The sequence below is a fragment of the Anomaloglossus baeobatrachus genome, chromosome 1, assembly GCF_048569485.1.
Source record: "Anomaloglossus baeobatrachus isolate aAnoBae1 chromosome 1, aAnoBae1.hap1, whole genome shotgun sequence".
Taxonomy (NCBI): Eukaryota; Metazoa; Chordata; class Amphibia; order Anura; family Aromobatidae; genus Anomaloglossus; species Anomaloglossus baeobatrachus.
The window spans coordinates 739,841,205-739,862,507 of record NC_134353.1 but is presented as its reverse complement, the minus strand read 5'-3'; the positions used below and the strand labels follow the sequence as shown (position 1 = coordinate 739,862,507).

The 21,303-nt window shown below is 52.2% G+C and overlaps 1 protein-coding gene across 2 annotated transcripts in view; it reads left to right on the top strand.

The window, feature by feature from the left end:
* LOC142299172 (CWF19-like protein 1) overlaps positions 1–18,883 on the top strand; it is a 66,482-nt gene extending 47,599 nt beyond the window's left edge. For both annotated transcript variants that reach the window (XM_075341812.1, XM_075341813.1), the window contains 4 exons: positions 2,698–2,907; positions 17,458–17,577; positions 18,161–18,258; positions 18,392–18,883. In XM_075341812.1, the coding sequence (XP_075197927.1) occupies positions 2,698–2,907; positions 17,458–17,577; positions 18,161–18,258; positions 18,392–18,536 (573 nt within the window). In that variant the 3' untranslated portion in view covers positions 18,537–18,883. The remainder of the gene's footprint in view (positions 1–2,697; positions 2,908–17,457; positions 17,578–18,160; positions 18,259–18,391) is intronic.
* Positions 18,884–21,303: the final 2,420 nt, after the last annotated feature.

Sequence of the window (21,303 nt, the reverse complement as noted above, 5' to 3'; positions counted from 1 at the left end):
AAACGTGCTCCATCCGCCATGCTGCGCACTCCCAAACGTGCTCCATCCGCCATGCTGCGCACTCCCAAATGTGCTCCATCCGCCATGCTGCGCACTCCCAAATGTGCTCCATCCGCCATGCTGCGCACCCCCCATCGTGCTCCATCCCCCATGCTGCGCACCCCCCATCGTGCTCCATCCCCCATGCTGCACCAGCATCAGCCTCTCTACCCGCAGCATCAGCCTCTCTCCTCCGAGCATCAGCCTCTCTCCTCCGAGCATCAGCCTCTCTCCTCCGAGCATCAGCCTCTCTCCTCCGAGCATCAGCCTCTCTCCTCCGAGCATCAGCCTCTCTCCTCCGAGCATCAGCCTCTCTCCTCCGAGCATCAGCCTCTCTCCTCCGAGCATCAGCCTCTCTCCTCCGAGCATCAGCCTCTCTCCTCCCAGCATCAGCCTCTCTCCTCCCAGCATCAGCCTCTCTCCTCCCAGCATCAGCCTCTCTCCTCCCAGCATCAGCCTCTCTCCTCCCAGCATCAGCCTCTCTCCTCCCAGCATCAGCCTCTCTCCTCCCAGCATCAGCCTCTCTCCTCCCAGCATCAGCCTCTCTCCTCCCAGCATCAGCCTCTCTCCTCCCAGCATCAGCCTCTCTCCTCCCAGCATCAGCCTCTCTCCTCCCAGCATCAGCCTCTCTCCTCCCAGCATCAGCCTCTCTCCTCCCAGCATCAGCCTCTCTCCTCCCAGCATCAGCCTCTCTCCTCCCAGCATCAGCCTCTCTCCTCCCAGCATCAGCCTCTCTCCTCCCAGCATCAGCCTCTCTCCTCCCAGCATCAGCCTCTCTCCTCCCAGCATCAGCCTCTCTCCTCCCAGCATCAGCCTCTCTCCTCCCAGCATCAGCCTCTCTCCTCCCAGCATCAGCCTCTCTGTCCCCAGCATCAGCCTCTCTGTCCCCAGCATCAGCCTCTCTGTCCCCAGCATCAGCCTCTCTGTCCCCAGCATCAGCCTCTCTGTCCCCAGCATCAGCCTCTCTGTCCCCAGCATCAGCCTCTCTGTCCCCAGCATCAGCCTCTCTGTCCCCAGCATCAGCCTCTCTGTCCCCAGCATCAGCCTCTCTGTCCCCAGCATCAGCCTCTCTGTCCCCAGCATCAGCCTCTCTGTCCCCAGCATCAGCCTCTCTGTCCCCAGCATCAGCCTCTCTGTCCCCAGCATCAGCCTCTCTGTCCCCAGCATCAGCCTCTCTGTCCCCAGCATCAGCCTCTCTGTCCCCAGCATCAGCCTCTCTCCTCCCAGCCTACCCCAGCCTCAGCCTCCCCCAGCATCAGCCTCTCTTCTCTCATCCTCCCCATCCCAGCCTTCCCCAGGATCAGCCTCTCTCCTCCCAGCCTCCTCCAGCACGCCGTGCTCCTCTGCCGACACTCACAGATCCGATCGTATACACTCACACACACACACACCCCCGATCGCATACACTCACACACACCCGATCGCATACACTCACACACACCCGATCGCATACACTCACACACACCCGATCGCATACACTCACGCACACAGACACTGACGATATCGCACATACGCGCTCATACTCACAAAATCCGGAGATACCACATGCTTCTGGCCATGTGATCCTCTGGCAGGTCCTGAAAGCTCACAGCACAGTATCGCCGCCGAGAAGCAAGCGATATCCCAGGATGTTGTGAGTATGTGGATGCGATGTGATGTGTGTGTGAGGTGTGTGTGTGTGCTGTTGTGTGTGTTTGTATGTGTGTGTGTGTGTGCTGTTATGTGTGTGCGTGTGTGTATGTTCCGCCGCTGCAGGACCTTGATGCGCTGGTAACTATGCTACCATGGTTACCAGCATATCCCGTCCCCCGCTCGCACAGGAGCCCACACCAGCATACGCCGGCCAGCCCCAGCAATGCGAGGGTATGTGTCGGCTGGTTTGGCGGCGTACGCTGATGTGGGCTCCCAGGGGTACAGTACTCACCTGGTAGTCGTGGCTCCGTGACCGTGTCGGTTCGGGGAATACGTGGGGGGGGCGGGGCCAGAGCTAGCGTGCATTGCGTGAGGGGGGCGGGGCGGGGCCGAGTTGCCAATGCCTGCAGGGTGCCGGGGCGAGAGGCCAATCTGTGGGGGGGGGTGGAGCCTGGGCGAGCGGCCGGCCAATCTGTGTGGGGGCGCAGCCTGGGCGAGCGGCCAATCCGTGCGGGGCCATGGCGAGCCCAGCGGCCAATCAGCTTTGTGTCACCGTAAGGACACAATTTTGGAGCAAGACAGACAGACAGACAGAATAAGGCAATTATATATATAGATATATATAATCTCTAATATAATATTGCAAAACTAAACCGTAGGTACCATTCAATGCACCTGTCCTATTTTTGGTGCGGTCTTTTTTTATTGCAGTCCCATCTATCTACCTTGATGAAGGTGTTAGTGCCTTTGGCTAAGTTCGGGGGGTCTGACTAATGGGAATACAGCCCCTGTGTGTATCCTGCATGGCTGTCATCACTCGCCCGGTACCCATCTCCTGATAATTGTATCCTCCATAACACCGTCCTGGCTCCGGCTGCGTATTCTCAGAAGAGCACTACATTTCCCACAACGTCACTCTTGTTTATTGCCGCGCGTGTCTTCGTTAATGAGAACCTGCTCTGGGTGTACACCGCTCCGGTATATGTTGGTGCTGCATGTTATCTTTTTTTCTCCATCCCCCTCCAGTGCTACGTTGCTCTTGCCAAGGGCGGCCTGACGTCGGACCACGTTCTCATCTTGCCCATCGGGCACTACCAGGCCGTGGTGGACCTTTCTTCCGAGGTGGTCGACGAATGCGAGAAATACAAAGCCTCCCTGAAGAAGTTTTACAAGTCCAAGGGGAAGAGATTTGTGATGTTTGAGAGAAACTACAGGAGTCAGCACCTCCAGCTGCAGGTAAAAGCCGCGGTGTTATGGTGACCCGCCATGGTGGGGAGCGGACCGACCACCTCTGCGCCCCAGGACGTGGCTCCGGAGTGTAATCACTCGCACTGGACCATTATCCGCCCGTCTGCTGTGTATGCAACCGGCGCACCCATCTGTATGAGCCGGATAAGTAGGATCATCACGACCATTTCTGTTTCTAATTGGTCTGTGGGGAATGGATCTGTGTTCACATCAGCCCCGTGCGGCTCAATAATAGGTGGCTCCCGCTAATTGCATAGTGACCCTTTAATTGACACACACACACTAGGCTGCATAAAAGGGGTTGGGCACATATATATTATGCACAAGAGTGTGTTTTTAGTGTATGTGTGTGTGTATGTATATATAATATACACACGCATATATTAGTATGTAGTGTGTAGGATTCTGTGCTACGCTGTGAAATGCCATACTCTCGTCATCCAAGTGTCCGCTGATGGTGGGAATGCGTGTACATGACATTTCCTGTCAGTGTCCTTTTTTGGGAGATAGCACTGTCCATCGAGAAAGAGGAGAGGTGGCACTGTGCAGAAGGGGGGGGGGCCTGGTGCTATATGGACTACAAAGGGAGGGAAAGGTGGCACTGTGCAGAAGGTTGGGGGAGGGAGGGAGAGCTGACGCTGTGTGGACTGCAAAGGGAAGGAGAGTGGAGAGGCGGCACTGTGCAGAAGGTGAGAGGGGAGGGAGCTGTCACTGTGGACTGCAAAGGAAGGGAGAGTGGAGAGGCGGCACTGTGCAGAAGGGTGTGGGGGGGGAGCTGGTGCTATATGGACTACAAAGGGAGGGAAAGGTGGCAATGTGCAGAAGGTTGGGGGAGGGAGGGAGAGCTGACGCTGTGTGGACTGCAAAGGGAAGGAGAGTGGAGAGGCGGTGTTGTGCAGCAGATGCGGGGTAGGGTGGGCTGGTGCTGCATGGACTGCAATGGAAGGGAGAGTGGAGAGGTGGCACTGTGCAGAAGGTGAGAGGGGAGGGAGCTGTCACTGTGTGGACTGCAAATGAAGGGAGAGTGGAGAGGCGGCACTGTGCAGAAGATGGAGGGGTGGATGGAGAGCTGGTGTTGCATGGACTGCAATGGGAGGGAGAGTGGGGAGGCAACACTGCAGAAAATGGGGGAGGGGATATAGGGAGAGTTGGCGCTGTGTCAACTGCAAATGCAGGGAGAGCCAGTGCTGTGCAGGCAGCAAAGGGAAGGGGGGAAGGAGTGGAGAGCCGCCACTGTGCAGAGAGAAGGAGAGGGGAGTTTGCACTGTGCAGCTTTGTATCTTGCAGAGGGGGAGAGGTGAGGCGGCCCTGTACAGACTGCAAAGGAAAAGAGCAATCGGGCTGGCCGTGCCGTTCTCTCATGCAGCACGGTGGATCTCGCCCTTTCTGAATGTACTGCGCACTTGTCGCTGTGGTCTGCGCTGGTTTCCTAATGCACACATTCTGGATGGACGTAGGTGTCTTTAAAGGATTCTCGAGGAAAGGGGATGTAAATCTGCTCTTGTCTAGAAGAAAGTGGACACAAACAGGAGTGCGGCATTAGTTTGTGTGTGACTGTGAGGCTACCGCGGAGGCTCGTCCGTCTACATTGCGGAGGAGTCTGGTAACGTCACATAGATAATCCGAGCGGGCGGATTGTTCGGGGGTCTCTTCCAGATTCCAGGTCCTCTCCTGCGTCGGCTCGAACATTTCATCACATATCATTAGTTTAAGTCTGTATCGTCGGGCTCTCCTGACATGATGACATGACGGCTCTGAGGGACGGACCGTCCCGGTGATGACCTGCCTCCTCAATAATAACGTTTTGCATTTATTTTACCCCTGAGCAGAGGATTTGGAGCTTTGTATCAGAAAAACAGCTCTAACCATACGTTACAAATACATTGCCAAAGCAATTCACGGGAGAGAGCAGAATTGCTTTGACAACCATCTTTGCAATTTAAAGGAAATCTGTCAGCAGGTTTTTACTGTATAATCTGAGAGCAGCGTATTGAAGGGGCAGAGACCCTGATTCCAGTGATATGCCACTTACTCAGTAGGTTGGTGTAGTTTCGATACAATCAGTGTTTTATCAGCAAGAGATTATCACTGCAGGACTAGGTGTCACCTGCAAGATAGTCCACCTAATCTGTGTAACCCCGCCCCCACCTCTGATTGGCAGTTTAAACAGGAAGCTGCCAATCAGGAGTGTGGGCGGGGTTACACAGCTCAGCATTATGAGCAAAGCAGAGAAAACAGGGATTTCTTCGGCGCTCCATTGGGAGACCCAGACGATTGGGGTGTATAGCTACTGCCTCCGGAGGCCACACAAAGCATTACACTAAAAAGTGTAAGGCCCCTCCCCTTCTGGCTATACACCCCCCGTGGGATCACGGGCTGCTCAGTTTTCAAGCTTTGTGCGAAGGAGGTCAGACATCCACGCATAGCTCCACTGTTTAGTCAGCAGTAGCTGCTGACTATATCGGATGGAAGAAAAGAGGGCCCATGCAAAGGGCCCCCAGCATGCTCCCTTCTCACCCCACTCTTGTTGGCGGTGTTTGTTAAGGTTGAGGTACTCATTGCGGGTACGGAGGCGGGAGCCCACATGCTGTTTTTCCTTCCCCCATCCCCCTGAGGGCTCTGGCGAAGTGGGATCTTACCGGCCTCCAGACTCTGAGGCCGGGCTCCATCCACAGACCCGGAGATCCTGCTGGATACGGAGCTGGGTACCGTCAGGGACAAGGCCCTGCAACATTCAGGTACTCTGTGTCCCCGTACAGACAGGCACAGACACACTCCAGCGTTGCTGGGTGTTCTAGTGCGCCGGGGACAGTAGCGCTGCGCGCTGGGGTTATACTCACTGCAGCTTAGCTGAGTGAGTTTATGTGTGGGGAACTACCGCGCCGGCCGCCACGGAGACTGCGGCGCGGCTGCGACTTGTGGTGCGCCGGGGACTTCGCGCCGACCGTGCTTTTACGACGGCAGCGCTTATAAATCTAGTCCCCGGCTTCTGCGGCCTAGTTACGTTTCGTTCCCGCCCCCAGCCCTGTCAGTCAGGGAAGGGGAGAGACGCTGTACAATAGTCAGCGCCGAGGGCTGGAGTCTTATTTACATACTCCAGCCCTCTCACTGAGCACAGTGGGACGCCAGTTTCCCGCTCTTTGTCTGCAGCACGCCCACGGCCCGCCCCTCTTCACAGGACGCCGGCAGCCATTCCTGCACGCAGTCTGAGCTGGAGAACGGACATAGCCCTGGGAGACCCAGACAGGGGATTCTGGCGACCACACACCCGCTGTTAAGCGGGCGGTAAGCAGCACCTAGGTGCTGACCCCACTAGTGCCACAGTGTTTGTTTTGTGTACTTTTGTCTGTACCTATATATTGCACTGTACGGTCGCTTCTTGGCTTATACCCCTATATTGCTCTGAGGAGACAACAGCATGTCATCCGCAAAAAGCAAGGGTGCCAAGGCACGGGCTTCATATGCTGCCTGTACCGCATGTGAGGCTACTCTACCGGCAGGTTCCACTGACCCCCATTGTGTGCAATGTTCGGTCCCTGTGCCACTTCGTCAGCCGCAGTCTATGCTAGTAGTGGCCCAGGCAGAGACGCCTGTGAACCCTGCCCCGGTGACGGGGACAGAGTTTGCAGTTTTTGCTGATAAGATGTCTGTGACTATGACAAAAATTCTAGAAACTTTGCAGTCCAGGCCGGTCACTCAGACCATGGGCACTGCTGATTCAATGTTCCCCGGTCCCCCTCAGTTGGAACTAATCCGTGCTCCAAGGGGGTCCCAGGCATCACAGGCTGAAGGCTCTGACTCGGACGACAGTCCCAGGCAGCCTAAGCAAGCTCGCTGGGAGAGACCCTCGGCGTCATCACGCTGGTCAGGGTCTCAGCGAGAGGATTCTCTGTATGATGAGACAGAACTAGGTGATCAGGAGTCTAATCCTGAGACTGCTCTTAACCTGGATACCCCTGATGGTGACGCCATGGTGAATGATCTTATAGCGGCCATCAATAGACTGCTGGATATTTCTCCTCCAGCGGAGGAGGCAGCAGCACAGCAGGAGAAATTCCATTTCAGGTATCCCAAACGTAAATTGAGCTCTTTTCTGGACCACGCTGACTTCAGAGAAGCAGTCCAGAAACACCATGCTTATCCAGATAAGCGTTTCTCCAAACGTCTTAAGGATACACGTTATCCCTTTCCCCCTGACGTGGTCAAACGCTGGACCCAGTGTCCAAAGGTGGACCCCCCAATCTCCAGGCTTGCAGCTAGATCCATAGTTGCAGTGGAAGATGGGGCTTCACTTAAAGATGCCAATGACAGACAGATGGACCTTTGGTTGAAATCTGTCTATGAAGCTATCGGCGCGTCGTTTGCTCCAGCATTCGCAGCCGTGTGGGCACTCCAAGCTATTTCAGCTGGTCTGGCGCAGGTGGACCCTATCATACGTCCATCAGTGCCGCAAGTGGCGTCCTTGACCTCGCAAATGTCTGCGTTTGCGACTTACGCTATCAATGCGGTCTTGGACTCTACCAGCCGTACGTCAATGGCGTCCGCCAACTCGGTAGTTTTACGCAGAGCCTTATGGTTAAAGGAATGGAAAGCAGATTCTGCTTCCAAAAAATGCTTAACCAGTTTGCCATTATCTCAAGACAGACTGTTTGGTGAGCAATTGGCGGAAATCATTAAACAGTCCAAGGGTAAGGACTCTTCCTTACCCCAGCCCAGATCAAGCAAACCTCAACAGTGGAGGGGACAGTCGAGGTTTCGGTCCTTTCGAGGTTCGGGCAGGGCCCAATTCTCCTCGTCCAAAAGGACTCAGAAGGAGCAGAGGAGCTCAGATTCCTGGCGGACTCACTCACGCCCAAAGAAAGCAGCCGGAGGAACCGCTTCCAAGCCGGCTGCCTCATGACTTTCGGCCTCCTCTCTCCGCATCCTCGGTCGGTGGCAGGCTCTCCCGCTTTTGCGGCATTTGGCTGCCACAGGTCAAAGACCGGTGGGTAACAGACATTTCTTCAGCGCTCTATTGGGAGACCCAGACGATTGGGGTATAGCTACTGCCCTCCGGAGGCCACACAAAGCACTACACTAAAAAGTGCAAGGCCCCTCCCCTTCTGGCTATACCCCCCCGTGGTATCACGGGTTCTCCAGTTTTCAAGCTTTGTGCGAAGGAGGTCAGACATCCACGCATAGCTCCACAGATTTTAGTCAGCAGTAGCTGCTGACTATTTCGGATGGAAGAAAAGAGGGCCCATATAGGGCCCCCAGCATGCTCCCTTCTCACCCGTGGATGGTGTTGTAAGGTTGAGGTACCTATTGCTGGTACAGGGGCTGGAGCCCCACATGCTGTTTTCCTTCCACATCCCCTTGTAGGGCTCTGTGGAAGTGGGATCCTGCCGGCCTCTAAGCTCTGACGCCGGGCTCCATCCACAGACCCAGTTGAACCTGATGGATATGGAGCAGGAGTACAGTCAGGGACATGGCCCTGCATCATACAGGTACTCTGTGTCCCCGGCAGGCACAGACACACTCCGGGCTGGCTGGGTGTTGTAGTGCGCCGGGGACCGTAACGTTGGAGTTAGTGTTCCTACAGTTTACTGGGGGACTTTGTGTTGTGGGAACGCAGCGCCGACCCCCACTGGACCGGGCGGCGCTGCTGTGACTTGTGGTGCGCCGGGGACACGCCGACCGCGCTTTTACGGCGGCGGCGTTTATAAATCCAGTCCCCGGCTTTTGCGGCCTAGCTCCGCTTCGTTCCCGCCCCCACCCTGTCAATCAGGGTAGGGGAGAGACGCTGTTTCGCAGCAGCGACGAGGGCTGGAGCCTGATTTACATGCTCCAGCCCTCTCACTAGGCACAGAGGGAAGCAGGCTTCCCGCTCTTAGTCAGGAACGCCCAGGGCCCGCCCCCCCTCCTCTCCCAGGACGCCGGCAGCCATTACATGCAGTCTGGCTAGAGGAAGGACGCAAGGCTCTGGGAGACCTGGACTAGGGGGCTTTTGGCGACCACACACCCGCTCTTAAGCGGGCGGTAAGCGGCATTTCAGCTGGCCCCTCTAGTGCCTCAGTGTGTATTGGTGTACTGTGTCACCAGATATATATATTTAGTTATTTCTTGCACTGTAAGGTCGCTTCCTGGCTGGATACCCCAGATCGCTCTGAGGAGGCAGCAACATGTCATCCACAAAACGCAAGGCTGCCAAGGCTAGGGCTGTGTACATTGCGTGTGCTGCATGTGGGGCTGCTCTACCAGCAGGTTCCAAAGACCCCCATTGTGTGCAATGCTCAGATCCGGTGCTGCTTCGCCAGCCGGAGTCCGGAGGGGTAGTGACCCAGGCTGAGACGCTTGTAAGTCCTGCCCCGGTGTCAGGGACAGACTTTGCAGTTTTTGCTGAGGGAATGTCTGTGACTATGGCAAAGATCCTTGAAACTTTGCAATCCATGACTGGGGCTCAGTCTATGGACACGGCGAGGTCTCTGTCCTCTAATCCCCCTCAGTTGGAATTAGTCCAGACTGCAAGGGGGTCCCCGGCTTCCCAGGCTGAGTATTATGACTCAGATGATAGCCCCAGCCACCCTAAGCGAGCTCGCTGGGAAAGACCCTCAACGTCATCACACTGCTCAGGGTCTCAGCGCAATCAGTCGCCCTGTGATGCGTCTGAAGAGAGTGATCAGGAGTCTTATCCTGGAACCCCTCTCAATCTGGATACCCCGGATGGGGACGCCATGGTAAACGAGCTTATCTCAGCCATCAATAGACTGTTGGATATTTCTCCCCCAGCTCCTTCTGCAGAGGAGGCAGCTGCAGAGCAGGAGAAGTTTCGTTTCCTCTATCCCAAGCGTAAATTGAGTGCTTTCTTGGATCACTCTGACTTCAGAGAGTCAATCCAGAAACACGACGCTCATCCAGAAAGGCGTTTCTCTAAACGTTCTAAGGATACACGTTTTCCTTTCCCCCCTGATGTGGTCAAGCGCTGGACCCAGTGTCCAAAGGTAGACCCCCCGATTTCCAAACTTGCAGCTAGATCCATAGTTGCAGTGGAGGATGGCGCTTCACTTAAGGATGCCAATGACAGACAGATGGACCTTTGGTTAAAATCTGTCTATGAAGCTATCGGCGCGTCGTTTGCTCCAGCATTCGCAGCCGTATGGGCACTCCAAGCTATTTCAGCTGGTTTAGCAAAAGTGGATGCTATCATACATCCAGCGGCGCCGCAAGTGGCGTCCCTTACCTCGCAGATGTCTGCGTTTGCGTCTTACGCTATCAATGCGGTCCTAGAATCTACCAGCCGCACCTCAATGGCGTCCGCCAATTCGGTAGTTTTGCGCAGAGCCTTGTGGTTAAAGGACTGGAAAGCAGATGCTGGTTCCAAAAAATGTTTAACCAGCTTGCCTTTATCTAGAGATAGACTGTTTGGCGAGCCATTGGCTGACATCATTAAACAGTCCAAGGGTAAAGACTCTTCCTTACCCCAGCCCAGATCAAGCAAACCTCAGCAGAAAAAATGGCAGCAGAGGTTTCAGTCCTTTCGAGGTTCGGGCAAGACACAATTCTCCTCGTCCAAAGGGACTCAGAGGACGCAAAGAGTCTCAGATTCCTGGCGGGCTCACGCACGCCCCAAGAAAGCAAATGGAGGAACCGCTTCCAAAGCGGCTACCTCATGACTTCCAGCCCCCCCCCTCCGCATCTCCGGTTGGGGGCAGGCTCTCCCGCTTTTCCGACATTTGGACGTCACAGGTCAAAGACCGGTGGGTGACAAACATTTTGTCTCGCGGGTACAGAATCGAGTTCAGTTCTCGTCCTCCAGCTCGGTTCTTCAGAACCTCCCCACATCCAGACCGAGCAGATGCCCTGCTGCAGGCGGTGGACTCCCTAAGAGCGGAAGGAGTAGTGGTTCCTGTACCGCCTCAGGAACAAGGGCGAGGGTTTTACTCCAATCTCTTTGTGGTTCCAAAAAAGGACGGCTCGTTCCGTCCTGTTCTGGATCTAAAGCTGCTCAACAAACATGTGCACGCCAGACGGTTCCGGATGGAAACCCTCCGCTCTGTCGTTGCCTCAATGTCTCAAGGAGACTTCCTTGCCTCAATAGACATCAAAGATGCTTATCTCCACGTGCCAATTGCTACAGAACATCGTTTTCTACGTTTTGTGATAGGAAACGACCATCTTCAGTTCGTAGCTCTGCCATTCGGTCTGGCGACAGCCCCCCGGGTCTTCACCAAGGTCATGGCGGCGGTGGTAGCAGTCTTGCACTCTCAGGGACACTCGGTGATCCCTTACCTAGACGATCTACTTGTCAAGGCACCCTCTCAAGAGGCATGCCAACTCAGTCTACATGCTACGCTGGAGACTCTACAGACGTTCGGATGGATCATCAACTTTCCAAAGTCGAATCTGTCACCGTCACAGTCGCTAACGTATCTTGGCATGGAGTTTCATACTCGAGCAGCGAGAGTGAAGCTTCCGCTGAACAAGCAGCGGTCCCTACAGACAGGGGTGCAATCCCTCCTTCAAGGCCAGTCGCACCCCTTACGGCGCCTCATGCACTTCCTCGGGAAGATGGTGGCAGCCATGGAAGCAGTTCCCTTTGCGCAGTTTCATCTGCGCCCACTTCAATGGGACATTCTCCGCCAATGGGACGGGAAGTCAACGTCCCTGGACAGGAAAGTCTCTCTTTCCCAGACGGCCAAGGACTCTCTACAATGGTGGCTCCTTCCCACCTCATTGTCTCAGGGAAGATCCTTCCTGCCTCCATCCTGGGCAGTGGTCACGACAGATGCGAGTCTGTCAGGGTGGGGAGCAGTGTTTCTCCACCACAGGGCCCAGGGGACGTGGACTCCGCAGGAGTCCACCCTTCAGATCAATGTTCTGGAAATCAGGGCAGTGTATCTTGCCCTACTGGCCTTCCAACAGTGGCTGGAAGGAAAACAGATCCGAATCCAGTCGGACAACTCCACAGCGGTGGCATACATCAACCACCAAGGAGGGACGCGCAGTCGGCAAGCATTCCAAGAAGTCCGGCGCATTCTAATGTGGGTGGAGGACACAGCCTCCACCATATCCGCGGTTCACATCCCAGGCGTAGAAAATTGGGAAGCAGACTTCCTCAGTCGCCAGGGCATGGACGCAGGGGAGTGGTCCCTTCACCCGGACGTGTTTCAGGAAATCTGTCGCCGATGGGGAGTGCCGGACGTCGACCTAATGGCGTCCCGGCACAACAACAAGGTCCCGGCATTCATGGCGAGGTCGCGCGATCAAAGAGCTCTGGCGGCAGACGCATTAGTTCAAGATTGGTCGCAGTTCCGGCTCCCATACGTCTTCCCACCTCTGGCACTCTTGCCCAGAGTGTTACGCAAGATCAGATCCGATTGCAGCCGCGTCATACTCGTCGCCCCAGACTGGCCGAGGAGATCGTGGTATCCGGATCTGTGGCATCTCACGGTCGGTCGACCGTGGTCACTGCCAGACCGACCAGACTTACTGTCCCAAGGGCCGTTTTTCCATCAGAATTCTGCGGCCCTGAACCTGACTGTGTGGCCATTGAGTCCTGGATCCTAGCGTCCGCAGGATTATCTCAAGGAGTCGTAGCCACAATGAGACAGGCTAGGAAGTCGACGTCTGCTAAGATCTACCACAGAACGTGGAAGATTTTCTTATCCTGGTGCTCTGCACAGAGAGTATCCCCTTGGCCATTTGCATTGCCCACCTTTCTTTCCTTCCTGCAATCGGGGTTGGAAAAGGGCTTGTCGCTCAGCTCCCTTAAAGGGCAAGTCTCGGCACTATCCGTGTTTTTTCAGAAGCGTCTAGCACGCCTTCCTAAGGTGCGCACGTTTCTGCAGGGGGTCTGTCATATTGTGCCCCCGTACAGGCGGCCGTTAGATCCATGGGATCTGAACAGGGTACTAGTTGCTCTCCAGAAGCCGCCTTTCGAGCCTTTGAAGGAAGTTTCCTTTTCTCGCCTGTCACAGAAAGTGGCGTTTCTTGTTGCGATCACATCGCTTCGGCGAGTGTCGGAGCTGGCAGCTCTGTCATCCAAGGCTCCCTTCCTGGTGTTCCACCAGGACAAGGTAGTGCTGCGCCCCATTCCGGAGTTTCTCCCTAAGGTCGTATCCTCGTTTCATCTTAATCAGGATATATCCTTGCCTTCATTTTGTCCTCATCCGGTTCACCGGTGTGAAAAGGACTTACGTTTGCTAGATCTGGTGAGAGCACTCAGAATCTACATTTCCCGCACGGCGCCCATGCGCCGTTCCGATGCACTTTTTGTCCTTGTCGCTGGTACGCGCAAGGGGTTGCAGGCTTCTAAAGCCACCCTGGCTCGATGGATCAAAGAACCAATTCTAGAGGCCTACCGTTCTGCGGGGCTTCCGGTTCCTTCAGGGCTAAAAGCCCACTCAACCAGAGCCGTGGGTGCGTCCTGGGCATTACGACACCAGGCTTCGGCTCAACAAGTGTGCCAGGCAGCTACCTGGTCGAGTCTGCACACTTTCACCAAGCATTATCAGGTGCATACCTATGCTTCGGCGGATGCCAGCTTAGGTAGAAGAGTCCTGCAGGCGGCAGTGACACCCCCGTAGGGGAGGGCTGTTTTGCAGCTCTAACATGAGGTATCTCTTTACCCACCCAGGGACAGCTTTTGGACGTCCCAATCGTCTGGGTCTCCCAATAGAGCGCTGAAGAAGAAGGGAATTTTGTTACTTACCGTAAATTCCTTTTCTTCTAGCTCTTATTGGGAGACCCAGCACCCGCCCTGTTGTCCTTCGGGATTTTTTTGTTGTTTGCGGGTACACATGTTGTTCATGTTGAACGGTTTTTCAGTTCTCCGACGTTATTCGGAGTTAATTTGTTTAAACCAGTTATTGGCTTCCTCCTTCTTGCTTTGGCACTAAAACTGGAGAACCCGTGATACCACGGGGGGGTATAGCCAGAAGGGGAGGGGCCTTGCACTTTTTAGTGTAGTGCTTTGTGTGGCCTCCGGAGGGCAGTAGCTATACCCCAATCGTCTGGGTCTCCCAATAAGAGCTAGAAGAAAAGGAATTTACGGTAAGTAACAAAATTCCCTTCTTTGTCTCACGGGTACCGGATAGAGTTCAGTTCTCGTCCTCCGCCTCGGTTCTTCAGAACTTCTCCACATCCCGACCGAGCCGATGCTCTTCTGCAGGCGGTGTGCTCTCTAAGAGCAGAGGGAGTGGTGATCCCTGTTCCTCTTCAGGAACGAGGTCAAGGTTTTTACTCCAATCTGTTTGTGGTGCCAAAAAAGGACGGCTCTTTCCGTCCTGTTCTGGACCTAAAACTGCTCAACAAGCACGTGAAAACCAGGCGGTTCCGGATGGAATCTCTCCGCTCCGTCATTGCCTCAATGTCTCAAGGAGATTTCCTAGCATCAATAGACATCAAGGATGCTTATCTCCACGTGCCGATTGCTCCAGAGCACCAGCGTTTTCTACGCTTCGTTATAGGAGACGAACACCTTCAGTTCGTAGCCCTGCCATTTGGTCTGGCGACAGCCCCACGGGTTTTCACCAAGGTCATGGCAGCAGTGGTAGCAGTCTTGCATTCTCAGGGACACTCGGTGATCCCTTACTTGGACGATCTACTTGTCAAGGCACCCTCTCAAGGAGCATGCCAACACAGCCTGAACGTGGCGCTGGAGACTCTCCAGACCTTCGGGTGGATCATCAACTTTTCAAAGTCAAACCTGTCACCGACCCAATCACTAACATATCTTGGCATGGAGTTTCATACTCTCTCAGCGGTAGTGAAGCTTCCGCTGGACAAGCAGCGGTCACTACAGACAGGGGTGCAGTCTCTCCTTCAAGGCCAGTCGCACCCCTTAAGACGCCTCATGCACTTCCTAGGGAAGATGGTGGCAGCAATGGAGGCAGTTCCGTTTGCGCAGTTTCATCTGCGCCCACTTCAATGGGACATTCTCCGCCAATGGGACAGGAAGTCGACGTCCTTGGACAGGAAAGTCTCACTTTCCCAGACGGCCAAGGACTCTCTTCAGTGGTGGCTTCTTCCCACCTCATTATCACAAGGAAGGTCCTTCCTACCCCCATCCTGGGCGGTGGTCACGACAGACGCGAGCCTGTCAGGGTGGGGAGCAGTTTTTCTCCACCACAGGGCTCAAGGTACGTGGACTCAGCAGGAGTCCACCCTTCAGATCAATGTTCTGGAAATCAGGGCAGTGTATCTTGCCCTACAAGCCTTCCAGCACTGGCTAGAAGGGAAGCAGATCCGAATTCAGTCGGACAACTCCACAGCGGTGGCATACATCAACCACCAAGGTGGGACACGCAGTCGGCAAGCCTTCCAGGAAGTCCGGCGGATTCTGATGTGGGTGGAAGCCACGGCCTCCACCATATCCGCAGTTCACATCCCCGGCGTAGAAAACTGGGAAGCAGACTTCCTCAGTCGCCAGGGCATGGACGCAGGGGAATGGTCCCTTCACCCGGACGTGTTTCAGGAAATCTGCCGCCGCTGGGGAGTGCCGGACGTCGACCTAATGGCGTCTCGGCACAACAACAAGGTCCCGACCTTCATGGCGAGGTCTCGCGATCAAAGAGCTCTGGCGGCAGACGCCTTGGTGCAAGATTGGTCGCAGTTCCAGCTTCCCTACGTGTTTCCCCCTCTGGCACTCTTGCCCAGAGTGCTACGCAAGATCAGGTCCGATTGCCGCCGCGTCTTACTCGTCGCCCCAGACTGGCCGAGGAGATCGTGGTACCCGGATCTGTGGCATCTCACGGTCGGTCAACCGTGGGCGCTACCAGACCGGCCAGACTTACTGTCACAAGGGCCGTTTTTCCATCTGAATTCTGCGGCCCTGAACCTGACTGTGTGGCCATTGAGTCCTGGATCCTAGCGTCTTCAGGATTATCTCAAGGGGTCGTGGCCACCATGAGACAGGCTAGGAAGCCCACGTCTGCTAAGATCTATCACAGAACGTGGAAGATTTTCTTATACTGGTGCTCTGCACAAGGAGTGTCCCCCTGGCCATTTGCATTGCCTACTTTTCTTTCCTTCCTGCAATCTGGTTTGGAAAAAGGCTTAGCGCTCGGCTCCCTTAAAGGACAAGTCTCAGCGCTATCAGTATTTTTTCAGAAGCGTCTAGCACGACTTCCTCAGGTACGCACGTTCCTGCAGGGGGTTTGTCACATCGTCCCTCCGTACAAACGGCCGTTAGATCCATGGGATCTGAACAGGGTACTGGTTGCTCTCCAGAAGCCGCCCTTCGAGCCTATGAAGGAGGTGTCACTTTCTCGACTCTCACAGAAAGTGGCCTTTCTAGTGGCGGTCACGTCTCTTCGGAGAGTGTCTGAACTAGCAGCGCTGTCATCCAAAGCTCCCTTCCTGGTGTTTCACCAGGACAAGGTAGTGCTGCGCCCGATTCAGGAATTTCTCCCTAAGGTGGTATCCTCTTTTCATCTCAATCAGGATATCTCCTTACCTTCCTTTTGTCCTCATCCAGTTCATCGGTATGAGAAGGATTTGCATTTGTTAGATCTGGTGAGAGCACTCAGAATCTACATCTCCCGCACGGCGCCCCTGCGCCGCTCGGATGCACTCTTTGTCCTTGTCGCTGGTAAGCGCAAAGGGTCGCAAGCTTCCAAATCCACCCTGGCTCGATGGATCAAGGAACCAATTCTTGAAGCCTACCGTTCTGCTGGGCTTCCGGTTCCATCAGGGCTGAAGGCCCATTCTACCAGAGCCGTGGGTGCGTCCTGGGCATTACGACACCAGGCTACGGCTCAACAGGTGTGCCAGGCGGCTACCTGGTCGAGCCTGCACACTTTCACCAAACACTATCAGGTGCATACCTACGCTTCGGCGGACGCCAGCCTAGGTAGAAGAGTCCTGCAGGCGGCAGTTGCCTCCTCGTAGGGGAGGGCTGTTTTGCAGCTCTAACTTGAGGTATTATTTTACCCACCCAGGGACTGCTTTTGGACGTCCCAATCGTCTGGGTCTCCCAATGGAGCGCCGAAGAAGGGAATTTTGTTACTTACCGTAAATTCCTTTTCTTCTAGCTCCAATTGGGAGACCCAGCACCCGCCCTGTTTCCTTCGGGATTTTTGGTTTTTTCGGGTACACATGTTGTTCATGTTGAACGGTTTCAGTTCTCCGATGTTACTTCGGATTGAATTTGTTTAAACCAGTTATTGGCTTTCCTCCTTCTTGCTTTAGCACTAAAACTGAGCAGCCCGTGATCCCACGGGAGGGTGTATAGCCAGAAGGGGAGGGGCCTTACACTTTTTAGTGTAGTGCTTTGTGTGGCCTCCGGAGGCAGTAGCTATACACCCCAATCGTCTGGGTCTCCCAATTGGAGCTAGAAGAAAAGGAATTTACGGTAAGTAACAAAATTCCCTTCTTTATCAAAACTTCAGCACGCAGCCCAGTAAGTGACACATTACTGGATTCGGGGGTCTCTTCCTCTATATTATACTGTTCTTAGATTACATAACTGCTGAAAATCGACTCTCCTGGCAAAACTGCTACACCTGATTTCCACTTCTCGGAGTTAACCCCTTTTGATCTATTGGATTTCTTTACCAGGTGGTTCCCCTGCCGTTGAGCTGCTGCACCACGGACGACATTAAAGAGTCCTTTATTGTCCAGGCTCAGGAGCAAAACATCGAGCTGCTGGAGATCCCGGAGCACACAGACATCAAGCAGGTACGATAAGCAGCCGGGATCGGAGGGAACTCTGATCGCGGCCGCTTAAACCCTTAAATGTCGCGGTCAGTAATGACTGAGGAATATAAACGGACGCCGTCAACACAATAACCAGTGCCTTATCCGTAATCTTACCTTTAAGTGATATTAGAGGGTTATGGCCAAAAAAGGGTTTGTTGAGCAACTGAAAAACATAACTGCTTCCCCCCCCACAACCCCCACTGCCCTGCCCCCTCCCAAGCCTCACCACCCAACTCCCATCCCCCCTCCACCTTTTCTCATAGGGCCATTGTGATCAGTTCAGAAGACCCATAGACATATCCGACCATGAATCTGACCCTTTTCGCCTCTTCGTGTATGGACGTGATCCCCCCTCCTGGTTGCAGCCTTCCATTTCCATTTTGGTGGCGACCTCTGGTGGAGAAATATAGTATTAACATAAAAATGAATGGCTGCGTATGGACGGTCATCCAGGGATGTTTTTAAATTTTTCCACTTTTTGATATCTGTATGTTCCAACAAATCTTTTATACGTCTGTGGGACTTCGTCTAAACTTTTTTTTTTTTTGCTTTGCCTTTTTAGATTGTCCAGCCCGGGACCCCGTACTTTTACGTTGAGTTGGATAACGGAGAAAAACTCTTTCACAGGATTAAGAAAAACTTTCCTTTGCAGTTTGGAAGGTAAAAAATAATAAAATCATGTAGATTTGGGAAGTAGAGATGCTCTTCTAATAAATGGCCTGTGGCCCCTTTAAGTAAGGAAAGCCTGTGCGGCCAAACTTGTCACTAATTTTATTGGTTCTCTTAATTACAGGGAAGTATTAGCGAGCGAAGCCATCTTGAATATACCAACCAGGGCCGACTGGAAGGCCTGTAAACTGGACCCGGACGAGGAGGGAAGCCAGGCCAAGGCCTTCAGGAGAGACTTTGAACCTTTTGACTTTTTGTCACAAGACTGAAATCTGCTTATTTTGGGGGAGGGGGGAGGGGTGATGAGTGGGACTTTTATGTTTTCATATTTTATATCACTGTGTTTTTATTGCTTTGTTTAAAAAAAAAAAAAAAAGTATGTATATATGTGTGTGTGTGTGTGTGTGTGTGTGTGTGTGTGTATATATATATATATATGTATATATATATGTATATATATATATATATATGTGTATATGTATGTATATGTATGTGTGTGTATACATATGTATGTGTGTGTGTGTATATATATATATATATATATATATATATATATGTATATCTCACACACACATATATGCACACATATATATACAGTCATATGAAAAAGTTTGTGCACCCCTATTAATGTTAACCTTTTTTCTTTATAACAATTTGGGTTTTTGCTATTCCAGTGTCATATATCTAATAACTGATGGACTGAGTAATATTTCTGGATTGAAATGAGGTTTATTGTACTAACAGAAAATGTGCAATCCGCATTTAAACAAAATTTGACCGCTGCAAAAGTATGGGCACCTCAACATAAAAGTGACAATAATATTTTGTAGATCCTCCTTTTGCAAAAATCACAGCCTCTAGTCGCTTCCTGTAGCTTTTAATGAGTTCCTGGATGAAGGTAGATTTGACCATTCCTGTTTACAAAACAATGCAGTTCAGTTAAGTTTGATGGTCGCCGAGCATGGACAGCCGCTTCACATCATCCCACAGATGTTCAATGATATTCAGGTCTGGGGACTGGGATGGCCATTCCAGAACATTGTAATTGTTCCTCTGCATGAATGCCTGAGTAGATTTGGAGCGGTGTTTTGGATCATTGTCTTGCTGAAATATCCATCCCCTGCGTAACTTCAACTTTGTCACTGATTCTTGCACATTATTGTCAAGAATCTGCTGATACTGAGTTGAATCCATGCGACCCTCAACTTTAACAAGATTCCCGGTGCCGGCATTGGCCACACAGCCCCAAAGCATGATGGAACCTCCACCAAATTTTACTGTGGGTAGCAAGTGCTTTTCTTGGAATGCCGTGTTTTTTTGCCTCCATGCATAACGCCTTTTTGTATGACCAACAACTCAATCTTTGTTTCATCAGTCCCCAAGACCTTGTTCCAAAATGTAACTGGCTTGTCCAAATGTGCTTTTGCATACCTCAGGCGACTCTGTTTGTGGCGTGCTTGCAGAAACGGCTTCTTTCGCATCACTCTCCCATACAGCTTCTCCTTGTGCAATGTGCGCTGTATTGTTGACCGATGCACATTGACACCATCTGCAGCAAGATGATGCTGCAGGTCTTTGGAGGTGGTCTGTGGATTGTCCTTGACTGTTCTCACCATTCTCCTTCTCTGTCTTTCTGATATTTTTCTTGGCCTGCCACTTCTGGGCTTAACAAGAACTGTACCTGTGTTCTTCCATTTCCTTACTATGTACCTCACAGTGGAAACTGACAGTTTAAATCTCTGAGACAACTTTTTGTACCTTCCCCTGAAGAACTATGTTGAATAATCTTTGTTTTCAGATCATTTGAGAGTTGTTTTGAGGAGCCCATGATGCCACTCTTCATAGGAGATTCAAATAGGAGAACAACTTGCAAGTGGCCACCTTAAATACCTTTTCTCATGATTGGATACACCAGCCTATGAAGATCAAAGCTCAATGAGGTTACAAAACCAATTTAGTGCTTTAGTAAGTCAGTAAAAAGTAGTTAGGAGTGTTCAAATCAAGAAATTGATAAGGGTGCCCATACTTTTGCATCGGTCAAATTTTGTTTAAATGCAGATTGCACATTTTCTGTTAGTACAATAAACCTCATTTCAATCCAGAAATATCACTCAGTCCATCAGTTATTAGATATAGGAAACTGAAATAGCTGCTGCAAAAACCCAAATTGTTATAAAGAAAAAAGGGTAACATTAATAGGGGTGCCCAAACTTTTTCATATGACTGTATAATTTATATGTGTGTGTGTGTGTATTTATAATATAGAGAGAGAGAGAGAATATACGCATACACACACACACTTATTAAAGGGGTTGTCTGCGACTCAGATATTGATAAAATAGCCTTAGTGCTCATCAGTGTCAGATTGTTTTGGGGGTCTGATCCCATCAATCCAACCAATTGGCTGATACTTAAGGCCGTGGCCTCCATCCAGCCCCACAGCTCCGTACGCCATGTAGTGGTCGTTCTTGGGTACTGCAGAATAGTTCACTTTCACTTCCAATAGCAGCTGAGTTGCAGTACCGAGGATGGCCACTACTCAGTATTTGGTGCTGTGGTAATCTAGCTATGTTATACTGTGTACATTGGTGGCTATGGGACTAGCTTAGAGATAATCATGGTAGTGCTTGGTTTTGGACCCCCACCAATCTGATAAGCCATTAGTAGCTCAGTCCCAGGCAGCCCCTTTAAGTGCACAAAAAAGACTTGCTTCTTATAATGAATTAACTAGATAGGTCGTTTCAGGGTCCACCCCCACAACTCCTGAATCCTGCTGGTACCTTAGAAGACTCTTAAAGTGGATTTCCACCTAAAACCTAAAAATTTGCCATATAATTGTAAGTCACGTGTTATAGCAGTAGCTAGAATTTGGTAACTATATCTCTTTTACTTTGAGAGTTAAGACTTTTTTTTGTTTTTACCTTCAGTGGCCATTTTATAAAGGGATAACAGGAAGTGCAGCCTTAATTATCGTCACTTGTGAAACAAATGGTACAAAATAAGTTACTTTGTCATTAATTATTTGAAATGTCTCTG